The following is a 16,183-nucleotide window of genomic DNA, read 5'->3' on the forward strand; positions in this document are numbered from 1 at the left end:
CTTGCGCGTGCGCTTGTGGGGCAGGGTCACGGTTCCGTGAGCGGCCTGGCGGCCTCGCGCTTCCCAGCGATGGCCTTGGAGACAACAGGCGGCAGCCCCCGGCCCAAGCAAGGTCGGCTCAAAGACGTGACCTCCGGCCCGCTGTCGCTCAGGCGGGAGGGGGCGGGGCCGTGCGAGCCGTCCAATCAGGGGAGCCGCCGGAGCCGTACGTGCGGGCGACGCGCCGTGGACGCCGTGGACGCCGTGGACGGCGAGGGCCGTGTGCGGTGGCTGCTGTGCGTCCGAGCCTCGTACCGGCTGGCGCCGTCCTTAAGGGCTTCGGGAGGTTCCGCCGCGTCCTGGGTCGCCGCGACCTGCGCTGGCCGCGGCAGCCGGATGGTGGGCGACCCGGCACCCCGGAAACCGAGCGATGGTGAGTGTGCGGGGCCGGGAGTCGGGAACCGGGGGCGGCGGGACCTGGGCTCGCGGCCGTGACCCCCGGAGTGTGCGGACCAGAGTCCGCTGCCGGCGCGGCACGCAGCGCGGGGCCGGGCGGCAGCCGGGACCCGGGCGTCCCGTCCCGTCGCTGTGCGCGGCCGCGCCTCCCGTAGACTGGGCGATGACCACCGGAGGGTCATCGGGGGACGGGCACGCCTGGGTCTCCGGGGTCCGTGCGCGGGAGGAGCTGTGGTCTGTGGGGTCCCCAGTCCCTCTCTGTCGGGAGGGGGGGGGTACCCGTTTTCCCCTGACTTTTCCAGATGTCCGGGGAGTGGGGTCTCAAAGCCACGACCCTGTGCCCCCAGGCTAGCTCTTCGTAAGACTGGAAATACATGCCTCAATTTCCAGATCCTTCCCTGCATTCCGAAACGCCATCTTCCCTCTCCAGGTCACAGTATCATTATTAACTGTTCTCCGTGATGCATTGCAAATTACGCAGTATTTTATCGTTTATCCACAGAGCCGCGAATGGCTCTTTTTAAAGACTTTTTTTTTTTTTTTTTTTTTTTGCCTGTGAATATTTTACGTAAGAGGAAAGCCGAGAGTAACCACCTGGAATACACAGCATGAAATTCCTTTGCCTCTCCTCCCGGTATCTTTCCTGAGCACAGACATCCTGTGGGAAGTCCTTTGGGTGGTGGTTCCTCTTTGGAAACTTCCTTGGGTGCTGTGTCCTGTCAAGATTGCCTCACCTGAGTTTGTGACTGTATTCAACTTCTTTAAGCCTGCGTTTTCTAATAAGATATATTTAATCCAGGGGCGCCTGGGTGGCGCAGTCGGTTAAGCGTCCGACTTCAGCCAGGTCACGATCTCGCGGTCCGTGAGTTCGAGCCCCGCATCAGGCTCTGGGCTGATGGCTTGGAGCCTGGAGCCTGTTTCCGATTCTGTGTCTCCCTCTCTCTCTGCCCCTCCCCCGTTCATGCTCTGTCTCTCTCTGTCCCAAAAATAAATAAATGTTGAAAAAAAAAATTTTTTTTTAAAAAGATGTATTTAATCCATAGATCTTGAAAGTATAAAATGCTACAAAGAGGCAAGAAAGGGGTGAATTTCGCGGGGGGGGGGGGGGGGGACATTTCCTTGTTTCATCTATGAAAATTTTTGTTTCCTTTTTTTCTTCCCATGCGCAGGTGTAGTAACACTCAGAGAGTTGTCCTTTTGGGTGATTTCAAATGCAATATCAGGACTTAGACTTGTACCACCTCGAAAGGTGTTCAATAATTATTGTTTCCAAACAGTTTCTTGCCATGGAAATAATAATTAACTGACATATTTATGGTTTTTGAAAGGAGTAGATATGTGTGTGTGTGTGTGTGTGTGTGTGTGTGTGTGTGTGTTTGAACTAAAAAAATGCCTTACAATTTGCTTCCCTCCCTTACACATACATAAACGCTGGATATGAGCGATTTTTTTTTCACAGTAGGCTTATCACTTTTAAAATGTTACTGGTGGTTCAGAGCAAGTTGGTAGGAAGCAGAAGCCTGAGGTCAGTGTTTCTAAGGTAAGGCTCCCCCCTTGGGGCACCTGGGTGGCTCAGTCGGTTTAAGTGTCAGACTCTGGCTCAGGTCATGATCTCACAGTTGGTGAGTTTGAGCCCCCCCGTCGGGCTCTGTGCTGACAGCTCGGAGCCTGGAGCCTGCTTCGGATTCTGTGTCTCCCTCTCTCTCTGCCCTTCCTCTGCTCACTCTGCCTGTCTGTCTGTCTCTCTCAAAAACAAACATTAAAAAAAAAATTATGGCCAGGCCCCCCACCTTGAGCCTAGAAAGGGAAATACTTGAAGGCCCAGTTGGTTCTTCCTGGAGAGCCTCCCCCAGCAGGTGCCCTACCTGTTCAGACACCCCAGAAGGAGCTGAGAGAATCTGCAGAACCAAGGAAAGCTGGGGGTGCTTGTGTACATGGGGGGTGGGGTTAGGGAACAGGGCAGTGTTTCTCTTTCTGAGGTTGTAATCGTGGTTTCCTTGGACTCCTTTTCCTTCCTTCCTTCCTTCCTTCCTTCCTTCCTTCCTTCCTTCCTTCCTTCCTTCCTTCCGACTGTGCAAGTGGGGGAGGGCCGGAGAGAGAAGGGATCCCAAGCAGGCTCCACGCTGTCAGCACAGAGCCTGACATGGGGCTCGAACCCACGAACCGTGAGATCATGGCGTGAGCCAAAACCAAGAGTCGGACGCTTAACCTACTGAGCCGCCCAGGCGCCCCCCTCCTTGGGCCTGTTTCTAGACACAGGCTTGAGCTTTGCGTCTGCAGTGTAGGCGCACTCGGAGTAAGTTGTGTACATTGACAAAGTCCGGGAAGGTCAGGAGATCTGCCTTCTGGACAAAGAGTTTGTGAATTTGGAAGTTCTTTTGAGTCAGATCCTTAAGTCACATCTGGCCAGTCGTTTCCTGACTTGCAAGAATTGAACCCTGAGAGACGAATGTTTCCATTATGCCCTGAGAGAGGTGTATGTGTAGCTCCCACCCTTCATTCCTGTCACTTCATTCCTGTGGCTGCTCAGGTGTTGCCCCCACCCCCACACCTCCATCACCAGGAACTGGGCCCGGGGGCTGTATCCCAACAGGTGAGGTCTGGACCACAGACTGGGAATGGGAGTTTTCCTTCTGAACCGTGGGGAAGCAGGCTGCTTATCTCACCTGATTCAAGTATTTGCATTTTTTTTTTAACGTTTATTTATTTTTGAGAGAGAGACAGAGCAAGAGCTGGGGAGGGGCAGAGAGACAGACACAGAATCCGAAGCAGGCTCCAGGCTCTGAGCTGTCAGCACAGAGCCCGATGTGGGGCTTGAACCCACTAACTGTGAGATATATGAATATATGGAGTTTTTATATATATATATATATATATATATATATATATATATATATATTTTTTTTTTTTTAAATGTTTATTTTTGAGAGAGACAGAACATGAGCAGGGGAGTGGGGGCATAGAGAGAGGGAGACATAGAATCCAAAGCAGGTTCCAGGCTCTGCACCGTCAGCATAGAGCCTGACGCGGGGCTCGAACTCACGAACCGCAAGATCATGACCTGAGCCGAAGTCGGATGCTTAACCGACTGAGCCACCCAGGCGCCCCTGCGTTTCTTTTCTCGTATAAGTTTATATATTGCATATTGCAGCTTTTTTTTTTTTAATTTTTTTTTTTTAATTTTTTTTTCAACATTTATTTATTTTTGGGACAGAGAGAGACAGAGCATGAACGGGGGAGGGGCAGAGAGAGAGGGAGACACAGAATCGGAAACAGGCTCCAGGCTCCGAGCCATCAGCCCAGAGCCTGACGCGGGGCTCGAACTCACGGACCGTGAGATCGTGACCTGGCTGAAGTCGGACACTTAACCGACTGCGCCACCCAGGCGCCCCAGCATATTGCAGCTTTTAACTCCATGTAGTTTCCTTTAGCCATTAGTGATCCTGTTTTCTTTGTGAGAGCAATGAATTTTTAGTTCTTGGACTTTGAAAATGTAGGTTGATTTAAAGATACAATGGGAGGGGGCGCCTGGGTGGCTCAGTCGGTTGAGCGTTCAACTTCGGCTCAGGTCATGATCTCACAGCTCGTGAGTTCGAGCCCCACGTTGGGCTCTGTGCTGACAGCTCAGAGCCTGGAGCCTGTTTTGGATTCCGTGTCTCCCTCCCTCCCTCCCTCCCTCCCTCCCTCTCTCTCTCTCTCTCTCTCTCTCTCTCTCTCTCTGCCCCTCCCCCATTCACACTGTCTCTCTCAAAAAAATAAACATTTAAAAAATAAATAAATAAAGATACAATGGGAGTAAGGCAAGGAATTATGAAACCAAACAGAGTATCTGTTCCTTTTTAGGCAAAAGAGTCTCAAGATGTGAGATGGGTGTATTTGAGGTTCTCAGGTAGATTTTATGTTTTAGGTCAGCTTTTTATTTGTATGCCCCCAGAGAGCTTTGGAAATTTGAATTCTGAAATATTGTTAAAGTTTAAGGGAAATGAATTCCTATTTTAATTGATATGAGGAAAACTACTCAAAAGTTGCATCAATCTTTGATAATCCTAATACATTTAATGGGTGAGGACTAAATCCCTAGTATATTATAATATGCTACTTAATCTTAAGAATAGTTTTTAAGTTTATTTATTTTGAGAGCGCAAACACAAACGGGAGGGGCGGGGGAGGGGGGGGAGAGAGAGAATTAGAGAGTGAGAGAGAATCGCAAGCAGGCTCTGAGCCCAATTCAGGACTCGAACTCACAAACCGTGAGATCATGACCTGAGCTGAATTTAAGAGTCAGACACTTAACTGACTGAGCCACCCAGGCATCCCCCCCACCCCCCCAATTTTTTTTTTTTAATTTTAAAGAGCAAAACAAGTTCATTAAAAATAAAGGCTATTAGAAAAATATGGGGCACCTGGCTGGCTCTGTTGATGCATCACGTGATTCTTGATCTCGGGGTTATGAGTTAGAGCCCCATGTTGGGTGTAGAAATTACTTAAATCTTAAAAGATAAAAATAAAATAACAGTAAAAAATGTGGTTTATATATATGACTATTTCATTTCATTTTAGTTTTTAGTTTTCATTTTTGAGAGAGAGACTGCATTAGTGGGGGAGGGGCGGGGAGCTAGGGAGAGAGAGAAAATCCCAACCAGGCTCTGCACTGACAGTGTGCAGAGCCCAAAGTGGGGCCTGAACTCACGAACCTTGAGATCATGACCTGAGCCAAAACCAAGAGTCAGACACTTACCCAACTGAGCCACCCAGGCGTCCCAGTGACTATTTACTTCAGATAATGTATGCATGGGGGGCGCCTGGGTGGCTCAGTTGGTTGAGTGACTGACTTCAGCTCAGGTCATGATCTCACGGTTCGTGAGTTCGAGCCCCACATCAGGCTCTCTGCTGGCCGTGTAGAGCCTGCTTCAGATTCTCTGTCTCCCTGTCTCTCTCTCTCTGCCCCTCACTGCACTCTCTCTCTCTCTCTCTCAAAAATAAGTAAACGTTAGGGGCGCCTGGGAGGCGCAGTCGGTTAAGCGTCCGACTTCAGCTCAGGTCACGATCTCGCGCTCCGTGAGTTTCAGCCCCGGGTCAGACTCTGGGCTGACGGCTCAGAGCCTGGAGCCTGCTTCCGATTCTGTGTCTCCCTCTCTCTCTGCCCCTCCCCTGTTCATGCTCTGTCTCTCTCTGTCCCAAAAATAAATAAACATTAAAAAAAAAAACCTTTAGCTAATGGATGCGTGGGTTCGTAAAAATCTGGTCCACTCCAGAGCTCTGGCTTCAGCCACCCCCAGAAATAAGCGGTGATCATTTCTGGAGCATCCTGTCCGTGTTTCTTTATATGAAAACAAGCACTCGCACATTCACGTTTTTCTTCCCCACGTTTTCCTCCTTGTAATGAGCAGCAAGATTGCACGTCTTTGGGTGTTTGGCTGCTCACGGCTTAAGCCGCCTCCTTCCCTCTTTCTCTTATGCCCCCAACTTGGTCAAGCTGATGAGAAAGTCTGGGGGGTGTCTCTAGAGATGGCAAGAGATTCCAGTCTCGGAGGCCCCCACCCCTGTGCGAGAATTCTTGCCGCGGCCCCACCTCCCAGCTCCGGGGAACACCAAATCAGATTCTTTCCATTGGTTTCTGCAGCCGTTTCAGAGCTGCTTGAGGGGCCAGCCCTGCCGTCCCCAGAGCCTTGGTTATGTGATTTGTAAGCCTTTTCCTCCCATCTCGATGCATGTATGCGTGTACGCGGGAACCACATCTCTGCAGGCGACCGTAAGTTTCGTCACCGTGAGCCCTGTCGAGACGTGACCCCCATGCTGCGGGCCTGCTTCTCTTGCTCTGACTTGCTCACCAGCTCTGCTGCCCGAAGGCGGCATGTGCTGTGGGCACTGGGTGCCGGGGAGCTCGCGCTGTGACCCGTGCTGCCCTGTGGTGTGTTGGTGACCCTCCCCAGCCTCAGCTCTGTGTTCAGCCCACCAGAGGTGGCCGTTCCCAGGATCCCTAGGTGTTTGGGAGCAGGGGTGTAGGATTGAGGCCCTCCTTGAAGTGGTCCTGTTCCACGTGTTTGCTGGTTTGGATCTGTGTTGGGGGGAAGTTGTGACAGAGGCTGGGTTGGCCTCACATGCCTGGGTGGGGGGCAGAAGGACTATACCCTGTGCAAAAGGAGGGCCCGTTGGGTGGTCAGTCCTGAAATAACAGTTAATTAGAGAAAGAGAAGAAAGGGTGAAAGGCAGCCAGTAGACGGGGGCCTGAGTCCACGCTCCTTGACCCCAGAGGACTCTCCAGGACCTTTAAGCACCTCTGCTGCTTCTGCCCCTGCCTGTACTGCAGCCAAGATCCTGAGCCTCCAGGGAGAGGGCACGACACTCAGGTGCCCCTGTGGCACAGCAAAGGGATTGGTTCCACTTGATTTAAGTCCAGGGCCCTTAAGCCCTGTAGGGCAGCCAGTGGTCACGGGAGAGGCTCCTAACCCTGATGGCACTGTTCTCGGGCTCTCTGGAGGAAACGGTGTGTAAATACCAGGACAGAGAGGCCGCCCCCTCCCTCGAAGTATAGCCAGTGATGGGAAAAGACAAGACAGGAGGGAAGCAAAAGAAAAAAGTCTTGAAGCTGATGCAGGCAGCCGGGGACTGAGAACCCAGAGGGGTTTCCGCTGGACCAGCCGAGAGGCTCCCTGGCTGTGCGCAGGATAGAAATCAAATGCCAGCCAGCAGGAGGTGAGAGAGAGTTTATTAAAGATAGAGCAGATTCAGATGGAGCACCTAGGAGGCTCAGAAAGGAGAAGGAGAAGGAGTCTCATCTTTGTTTAGGGCCTGGGGTTTCTGTGGAGGACGGTGGTCTGGTGTACGTGTCCTCTCGGGTGTCGGTGTCGGGGAACTCGTCCAACCAGGGCGAGTGGTCCTGTGTCCTCCGTAAGTCACTTACACCCTGGAGCCAGGGGTCTCAGCATCATCTGGAGTCAGTGTTCCTGGAAAGCATATATGATGACGCCCCCTGCTGACTCCTTAGATGTTACGTATTTTGCTGGAAAACGCCAAAGATATCATTAATTCCTTGACCTTTACAAAGAGAGCACACGTTTTGGGCACCTGGGTGGCTCAATCGGTTAGGCGTCCAGCTTCGGCTCAGGTCATGATCTCGCGGTGCGTGGGTTCGAGCCCGGCGTCGGGCTCTGTGCTGACAGCTCGGAGCCTGGAGCCTCCCTCAGATTCTGTGTCTCCCCTCTCTTTCTGTCCCTCCTTCTCTCCCCCCCGCCTTTCCTCTCTCAAATAAGTAAACATTACAAAAATTATTAAAAAGAACAACAAAGAGAGCATACGTTAAGGTACGTGTAAGGCAGGGATGCAGGCCCTAGCAAGAATAGAAGCAGGAAACGGAGCAGAGAAGAAAAAGAAAACAGCCTTTTTCCCGTGGGGTCCCTTCAGTTGCCCTGTCTCAAAACCCAGCTCTGCAGTTTTACCAGTTGGAAATTCAACATCTGCGAGAAGAATTTACACAACAAAAAAAGATAAAAGTACCCTCCTTGCTGCTTCCGGCCTCCACAGCACAGTTTCCGGATGCATCCTGCCGGCGGCCCTAACGCGCTAACTTAGGAACCTCAGGCACATGATCAGTACTAGGGCTCACCTTGCAGTTACACCCGGGGACCCCACTGAACTTAAGCAGGGTACCCCTGATCATCTTAAGGGAGTAGCTGACTATGACAGGACAGCTAAGCACGTCTCCTCTTAACCATGAGAACCACGGTCTTACCTGATTTCCCATGGTCTTAGCGCCCGTTGTTCTTAAATATCCCGCACTGAGCAGGTCTTGAACCCAGTGTCTCCTAAATTAAATTTAAATTTTGTGTTTGGCACTTATGGGACCCCACAGATCTTCCTGCACCCCTCCCCACCCCGTTAAATTACTTAATCTGACCCCCTGTAAACTAAAAAGGGCCTTGAGGGATTGGAAACCATTGGTTAGAAACCACTTAATTTAATGAAAAAGTAATTATTCCCCCTGGTTCTCCTTTGAACAGCCTTATTTGACCTATTCTTTTTTTTTTTTTTTTTTTTTAATTTTTTTTTTTCAACGTTTATTTATTTTTGGGACAGAGAGAGACAGAGCATGAACGGGGGAGGGGCAGAGAGAGAGGGAGACACAGCATCGGAAACAGGCTCCGGGCTCCGAGCCATCAGCCCAGAGCCCGACGCGGGGCTCGAACTCCCGGACCGCGAGATCGTGACCTGGCTGAAGTCGGACGCTTAACCGACTGCGCCACCCAGGCGCCCCTTATTTGACCTATTCTTAAATCTGCAAGCAATGAATGCCCCCTCAGAATGAAGTAGTGCAGACTCGAGGCTGTGTTCCCAGTCCCCACCGTTACGGAAATGACGGACTCCCTTCAGCGACAGATCAGTGTCGTGCAGTCACAGGTTTGGCCAAGTCTGTTTTGTTCGGGGCCTGTCTCAACAGTCTGCCAGGGGCAGTTGGCCGTCAAGTAGTGTAATACCAACGACGTCCTCCTCTGAAGTCATTTGGGACTTCAAAACTTTTGACAAGAAGAGCTCATGAAAAGGGGACGTGCCATCACCGTATATACGCGGTGAGGCTTTCGCGCCTTGTCTAAGTTCTTAAAAAGAATTCTTGGTAAAGAGGTAACTGTTGTTCAGATTCTTTTGGTGTTGTGGAGGCAACATATTCCTTGTTTAAAATTTTACCTGAGCCCGTTTTTGCTGTTACTTGTAAAATGACCCATCCTGAATAGGCACCCCTTACAACAAAACGGGAAGATTCTGGACGCCGGTCAAATTGCTGTGCAGCAGACACACCTGTTAGTGCCCTCCAGCGGTTTCACAGCAGAGGCTTCAGTGACTTCCTCTCGTGCCTCCTGGAGTTCCCTGCGACGGCCTCAAGCTGTCCCTAGGTTTTTGATGCGCGAGATGGCCTTAGGCCCCAAACTGTATGCCATCAGTCTTGGCACTGAGCAGCAGTGGCAGCCCCCTGTGTTTACAGACTCTCGGGTGATTGTCCAAGAGATGCCCCTCTGTGGTCAAAGAATTCTGGGACTCTCTCGCCTCACAGATACCCACAACATAAAAGGCAAGGTAATACGTCTCCGCGTCTGCTGAGGCGTCTGTGTAGGGCCTCTCCTGTCCACATCGGCCCCTTTTCCACATCAGAGTTCCAGACGCTCCTGCTGGTAACGAAGGCACTCGGTTTCACTGCTCAGAGCATACAGTGGCGAGCTGTCACCAAGACACTGAGTGGAAATTTCTGGTCGCGCGCGTCTCGGGGTTTAGGCCTCATAGAGTACTATCGTAGGTTATTGGAATAAATTCAAAGGAGTTGAATGAACGGTGGCTTCTTTTAGTCATCGGGGGTGAATAGCGCATCTGTCTTCCTCTTTTTCCCCCCCCCCCGATAGACTTTTTTTTTTTTTACAGCAATTTTAGGTTTACAGAAAACTTGACCAGGATGTACAGAGTTCCCACATAACCCCCCTGCCTTCATACAGCTTGCCCTGTTTTTTTTTATATATCACATCAGTGTGGTACATTTGTTACATTCGATGAGCCAGTATTAATGCATCGAAGTCCTCGCTTTACAATAGCTGGACACTTTGGGGCGCCTGGGTGGCTCAGTTGGTGAAGCATCCAACTCTTGGTGTCGGCTCAGGTCATGATTTCATGGTTCGTGGGTTCAGGCCCCCCATCGGGCTCTGTGCTGACGGCACGGAGCCTGCTTGGGGTTCTGTCTCCTCTCTCTGCCCTTCCCCTGCTCGCTCTCTCTCTTTCAAAAATAAATAAACATTGCAATAACTAGACTCTCTGCGTTACACAGTCTTAGGGCTTTGGCAATGTGAGATGATGTGTGCCGATCGTTTCTGTATCATGTAGTGTATTTTCAGTGCCCTAAACGTCCTTTGTCGTCCATCTGTTTATTCATTCCTTCTTCCCACCCCCAAGTCCCTGGCAACCGTAGCTCGTTCACCGCCTCCCGCTTTTGTTCCTTCCAGAACTTTGCTGTCCAGAACTGTGCTTGGAATCATACAGTCTGTAGCCTTACCGTATTCTCTGCTTTCCCCTAGCAATGTGACTTTGAGGTTATTCCATGTCCTTTGGCCGGATACCTCATTTCCGGTTATCCCTGAATATTTCATCATATGGATGTTCCATTGATTAATTTTCCATTCATCTGTTGGAGGATATCTTGGTTACCTGTAAGTCTTGGCAACTGTGAATAAAGCTCTTACAAATATTCAGGTGCTGGGTTTTTCTTTTTAAGTTTTTTTTTCCAGTGTTTATTTTCGGGAGATAGAGTGGGGGAGTGGCAGAGAGAGGAGGAGACAAAGAATCCAAAGCAGGCTCCAGGCTCTGAGCCTGTCAGCACAGAGCCCGATGTGGGGCTCGAACCCACGAAGTGTGGGATCCTGACCTGGGCTGAAGTCAGACGCTCAACCCACTGAGCCACCGAGGCGCCCCTAAAGTTTTTTTTTAATATTTGCTTATTTTTGAGAGAGAGAGAGAGAGAGAGAGAGAGAGAGAGAGAGAGAAGGGGGGCATGTAAGAGCAGGGGAAGGGCAGAGAGAGTGGGGGAGAGAATCCCAATCAGGCTCTGCCCTGTCAGCGCAGAGCCCAGTGCAGGACTCGATCCCGTGAACCGTGAGATCGTGACCTGAGCCAAAATCAAGAGTTGGATGTTTAACCTACCGAGCCACCCAGGCGCCCCTCATGTGCAGGTTTTTTTATGAATGAGTTTTCAACTCATTTGGCGTAATAGGAAGGATGGTGATTGCTGGATAGTATGGTTAAAAAAAAAAAAAAAATAGGTTTATTTTTTAAGAAACTGCCTGTCTTCCAGAATAGGGATACATTTTCCACTCCCGTCAGCAATGAATGAGGGAATGAATGAATGATTTTCTCTCACATCTTTACTATTGTTTGTTTTTTTTTTTCAAGGTCTTAAATTTTAGTTATTGTAATAAGTATCTGGCGGTATCTCATTTTTTTGATGTTTATTATTTTTTCTGTTTTTAATGTTTACTTATTCTTGAGAGAGAGCACGCGAGTGGGGGAGAGGCAGAGAGAGAGGGAGACACAGAAGCTGAAGCAGGTTCCAGGCTCTGAGCTGTCAGCACAGAGCCTGATGCGGGGCTCGAACCCACGAACCACGAGATCATGACCTGAGCCGAAGTCAGATGCTTAGCTGACTGAGCCACCCAGGCGCCCCTAATGTTTGTTTATTTTTGAGTGAGGAAGCATGAGCAGGGGAGGGACAGAGCGGGGGCAGGGGGGACAGAGGGTCGGAAGTGGGCTCTGTGCTGACAGCAGAGAGCCTGATGCAGGACTTGAACCCACAAACCATGAGATCATGACCTGAGCTGAAATCAAATGCTTAACCTATTGAGCCACCAAGGCTCCCCTATATCTCATTCTTTTATTTGCAATTTCTTTTTTTTTTTTAATTTTTGTTTATTTTTGACAAAGAGAGACCACAATCAGGGGAGGGGCAGAGAGAGAGAGACACAGAATCCGAAGCAGGTTCCAGGCTCTGAACTGTCAGCACAGAGCCCGATGCAGGGCTCAAACTCACCATGAGATCACGACCTGAAGTCAGACACTCAGCAGAATGAGCCCCCTGGCGCCCCTTCTCAATTTCTTCTGACATGGTGTTGAGCATCTTTTTATATATTTAATTAGCATTTATATATTTTCTTTGGTGAGGTGTGTGTTCAGATCTTTTGCCCATTTTTAATTGAGTTGCTTGTCTTACTGACTTTTAAGAGTTCTTTGGACAGTTCGGATACCAGCCCTTTAGCAGAGAAGTGTTTGTAAAGATTTTCTCTCAGTCTGTGGTTTCTGTTTTCCATCTCTTTAACTGTCTTTCACAGAGTGGGTTTTCATTTTAATAAAGCCAAACTTGGTATCTTTTACTTTCATGGATCCTGATTTGGTGTTGGATCTAAAAATAATAATTACCAAACCCTAGGTCTCCTAAATTTTCTCCTGTGCTATCTCCAGGGAATTTTTTAGTCTCGGTTTTCTATAAGATCTATGAATCCATTTTGAGTTAAATTTTGTGAAAGGTGCAAGCTCTGTGTCTAGATTTTTTTCACGTGGAGTCTACTTTTCCTGGCACTTTTTGTTGAAAAGACTGTGTTTTATGGGGCTCCTGGGTGGCTCAGTTGGCTAAGCGTCCAACTTCGCTCAGGTCATGATCTCACGGTTTGTGGGTTTGAGCCCCGCCTCAGGCTCCATGCTGACAGCCTGGAGCCTCCTTCAGATTCTGTGTCTCCCGCTCTCTCGGTCCCTCCCCTGCTCGCACTCAGTGTGTGTGTCTCTCTCTCTCAAAAACAAACATTAAAAAAATTAAAAAAAAAAACCTCTTCAAGAAAAAAAAATTAAAGTGATTATTGATAGGGGTGCCTGGGTGCCTCAGTCGGTTAAGCGTCTGACTCTTCATTTTGGCTCAGTTCATGATCTCGTGGTTTGTGAGTTTGAGCCCCTCGTCGGGCTCCATGCTGGTGGTTTGGAGCCTGCTCGGGATTCTCTCTTTCTCCCTCGCTCTCTCTCTCTGTCCCTCCCCCATGCGCACTTGCCCCCCCCCACACACACTTAAAAAAATAAAGTGACTATTGATATCATTGGATTAATATATACCATAGTTATCTATCAGATGAAGTTCTTTTTTTTTTTTTCAGGTGAAGAATTTTTAAAATTTACTCCTTCTGAAATGCCCTCCCTTTCTTCATCATTTTCCTGCTTTTTGAAGAAGTTTCTTTCACATTTTTTTTTTTTTTTTTGCAAAGCAGGTATACTGGTGGAAAATTCCCTCCATTTTTGTTTGTCTCGGAAAGTCTTTATTTCTCCCTCACCCTTGAAGAATAATTTTGTTCGACACAGAATTCTGGGCACATTGTTTGTCAACCCTTTAAAATATTTCATTCCACTCTCTTCTTGCTTGCATGGTTTTTTTTGGGGGGGGGGGATGAGTATAAATTAATTCTTTGTTTCTCTATATCTGAGGTGTGTTTTTCCCTCTGGTTTCTTTCAAGGTGAAATGTCTTATTCGTATGCTATGGGATTTTTTGTTTTATTTGTTTGAAGGCAGACCTCGTGTGCTGAGAAGGAACTGAGGCAAATAGGCCTTTCAAAAAATAAATAAAAGGAGGCCGTTAGTGTGATGTCTTAAGTTTATCTGGCTAAGGGTTTGTGAGAAATAAGGCCACCGGACCCGATCAGAGGAGGGGCGCGGAGACTCGGAGCACAGCGGATCGAGGTTTTCTTCGACCTTCTTGCAGGAGCGGGTGTCTTGATGGACAGGCATGCTCGGGGCAGTTACAGCAGACAGTTTATCTCCAGGGTGCGTGTCCCCCCCCCCGATTCTTCACTGGCTGAAGCGAGAGCCTTACCCGGACGTCGCCTGTGCCCACGTGAGGCAGAAAGTAGTCTGATCGGGGGACAGCCGGGTGACTCCGTCGATTGAGCGTCCGACTCTTGATTTCAGTTCGGGTCATGATCTCCTGGTTCGTGGGATCGGCCCCCACGTCGGGCTCTGCGCTGACAGCGTGGAGCCTGCTGGGGATTCTCTCTCTCTCTCTCTCTGGCCCTCCCCCACTTTCTCTTTTGCGCACACGCGCTCTCTCTCTCTCTCAAAATAAATAAACATTAAAAAAAAAAAAAAGTAGTCTGGGGCGCCTGGATGGCTCAGGCGGTTGGGCAGCTGACTCCAGCTCAGGTCATGATCTCACGGTCTGTGGGTTCAAGCCCCGTGTCGGGCTAAATGCTGACCGCCTGGAGCCTGCCTCAGATCCTGTGTCTCCCTCTCTCTCTGCCCCTACCCCCACTCTCTCGCAAAAATCAATAAACATTAAAAAACAACAAAAAAAACATTTTAAAGTAGTCTAATTGGAACAAATGTACATTTCCTGAGGTGATGCGGAGACTTTCAGTCCCCCCTTTGTTCTTTGGCTCATGCTCATTTCAGAGCCCACCAAGATAAGCCTGCAAACTAGAGCGGGGAAGAGAAACCAGGAAGTGAAATGTCCAAGGATTCGGGACTCCATTATGGGGGGGGGGGGCATATATATATTTCCAGTAGGTTGTAAACATGTTAACTAGACAGCACAGCTTTTATTTTGGTATTTCTTTTTTTTTTTTTAATTTTTTTTTTTTAACGTTTATTTTTGGGACAGAGAGAGACAGAGCATGAACGGGGGAGGGGCAGAGAGAGAGGGAGACACAGAATCAGAAACAGGCTCCAGGCTCCGAGCCATCAGCCCAGAGCCCGACGCGGGGCTCGAACTCACGGAGTGCGAGATCGTGACCTGGCTGAAGTCGGACGCTTAACCGACTGCGCCACCCAGGCGCCCTATTTTGGTATTTCTGAAGGTGGATCCTCTCCCTTACTTCTCACAGGCTTAGTCTCTATTATGATTTGTTGTACCTGTGGCAGAAACTAAAACTTCTCGGGCGTCCTTTCTTTTGTCACCCCTGTCATCTGTGGGGTTCTCCAGAAGCTTCTCAAATGAGGGCTGGAATGTGCAGCTCTTTTCCGCGTATTAGTAAACAGGAGCCCGGCTGCTGCCGAGGTAAGTGTGGGCGGAGGGGAAAGCATTCTGCAGTCGTAGGATTTAGTCTCAGTCTTTCGTTGAGCCTGGGCCCCCCGGGCTGTCCTCTTCTTCCTCATAGATACAGGGAAGATATTTGGTCTTTGTCCGTGGTTCCTGGCCAAGATCTCCCGAGCCTTTGGAATTCCCTGAGTGATAAGGGTGATGGAGCAGTCTTCTGTTCTAGGAGCCCGCCCAGAAATGCCTCAGATGGCTTCAGGATGGGGATTGGACACCAGAAACACGAGGCCTTGATTGGAGGCTTAGAATGTTCAGCTCCACTTCCCAGGCTCTGGAGAGGGAAGAGGGGCTGGAGATTGAGTTCATCACCAAAGGCTTTGAGTTCATCACTTGTGCCTATTCTGTCAGAAGCCTTAAAGAGGTTAAGCGTCCGACTTTAGCGCAGGTCATGATCTCATGGCTCAGGAGTTCGAGCCCCATGTCGGGTTCTGGCCTGACAGCTTGGAGCCTGGAGCCTGCTTCGGATTCTGTGTCTCCCTCTCTCTCTCTCTCTGCCCCTCTCCCACTTGCTCATGCTCTCTCTCAATAAACATTAAAAAATTTAAAAATTAAAAAAAAAAAGAAAAGGTACACCGGTGTATCTGTTGGAATACATTTTGCTTAATTATTCTATTGATAAATCCTTCACATCTTTCCATACCAGGACACGTCACCCTTTGCTTTTAAACGGTGACTGTGTGGGGCACCTGGGTGGCTCAGTCTGTTAAATGTCCCAACTTTGGCTCAGGTCATGATCTCAAGGTTTGTGGGTTCAAGCCCCACATGGGGCTCTGTGCTGACAGCTCAGAACCTAGAACCTGCTTCATATTCTGTCTCCTCCTCTCTCTGCCCCTGCCCCACTCATGCTCTGTCTCTCTCTCAAAAAATAAATATTAAAATAAGTAAAAGGTAAGTATATAACCAATTCTTTCTCTTTTTTTAAATTGTTTTTAGTGTTTATTCATTTTTGAGAGAGAGGCACAGAGCGTGCGCTGGGGAGGAGCACAGAGAAGGAGACACAGAATCCGAAGCAGGCTTCAAGCTGTCAGCAATAGAGCCCGACGCGGGGATCGAACCCACGAACCGTGAGATCACGACCTGAGCTGATGTCGGACGCTTAACCCACTGAGCCAGGCGCCCCACCAATTCTTTCAAAATAGACCCTTGTTACCAGT

General features: G+C 49.4%; 1 protein-coding gene across 3 annotated transcripts in view; it reads left to right on the top strand.

Annotated features, from left to right (window-relative positions):
• LOC122486916 (zinc finger protein 791-like) overlaps nucleotides 1-16,183 on the top strand; it is a 24,886-nt gene continuing 8,703 nt past the window's right edge. The window contains exon 1 of one of the 3 annotated variants that reach the window (XM_043586645.1): nucleotides 1-412. In XM_043586645.1, the coding sequence (XP_043442580.1) occupies nucleotides 70-412 (343 nt within the window). In that variant the 5' untranslated portion in view covers nucleotides 1-69. The remainder of the gene's footprint in view (nucleotides 413-16,183) is intronic. The other 2 variants (XM_043586643.1, XM_043586644.1) reach the window with 2 other exon arrangements.

Source organism: Prionailurus bengalensis, chromosome A2 (genome assembly GCF_016509475.1).
Source record: "Prionailurus bengalensis isolate Pbe53 chromosome A2, Fcat_Pben_1.1_paternal_pri, whole genome shotgun sequence".
Lineage (NCBI taxonomy): Eukaryota > Metazoa > Chordata > Mammalia > Carnivora > Felidae > Prionailurus > Prionailurus bengalensis.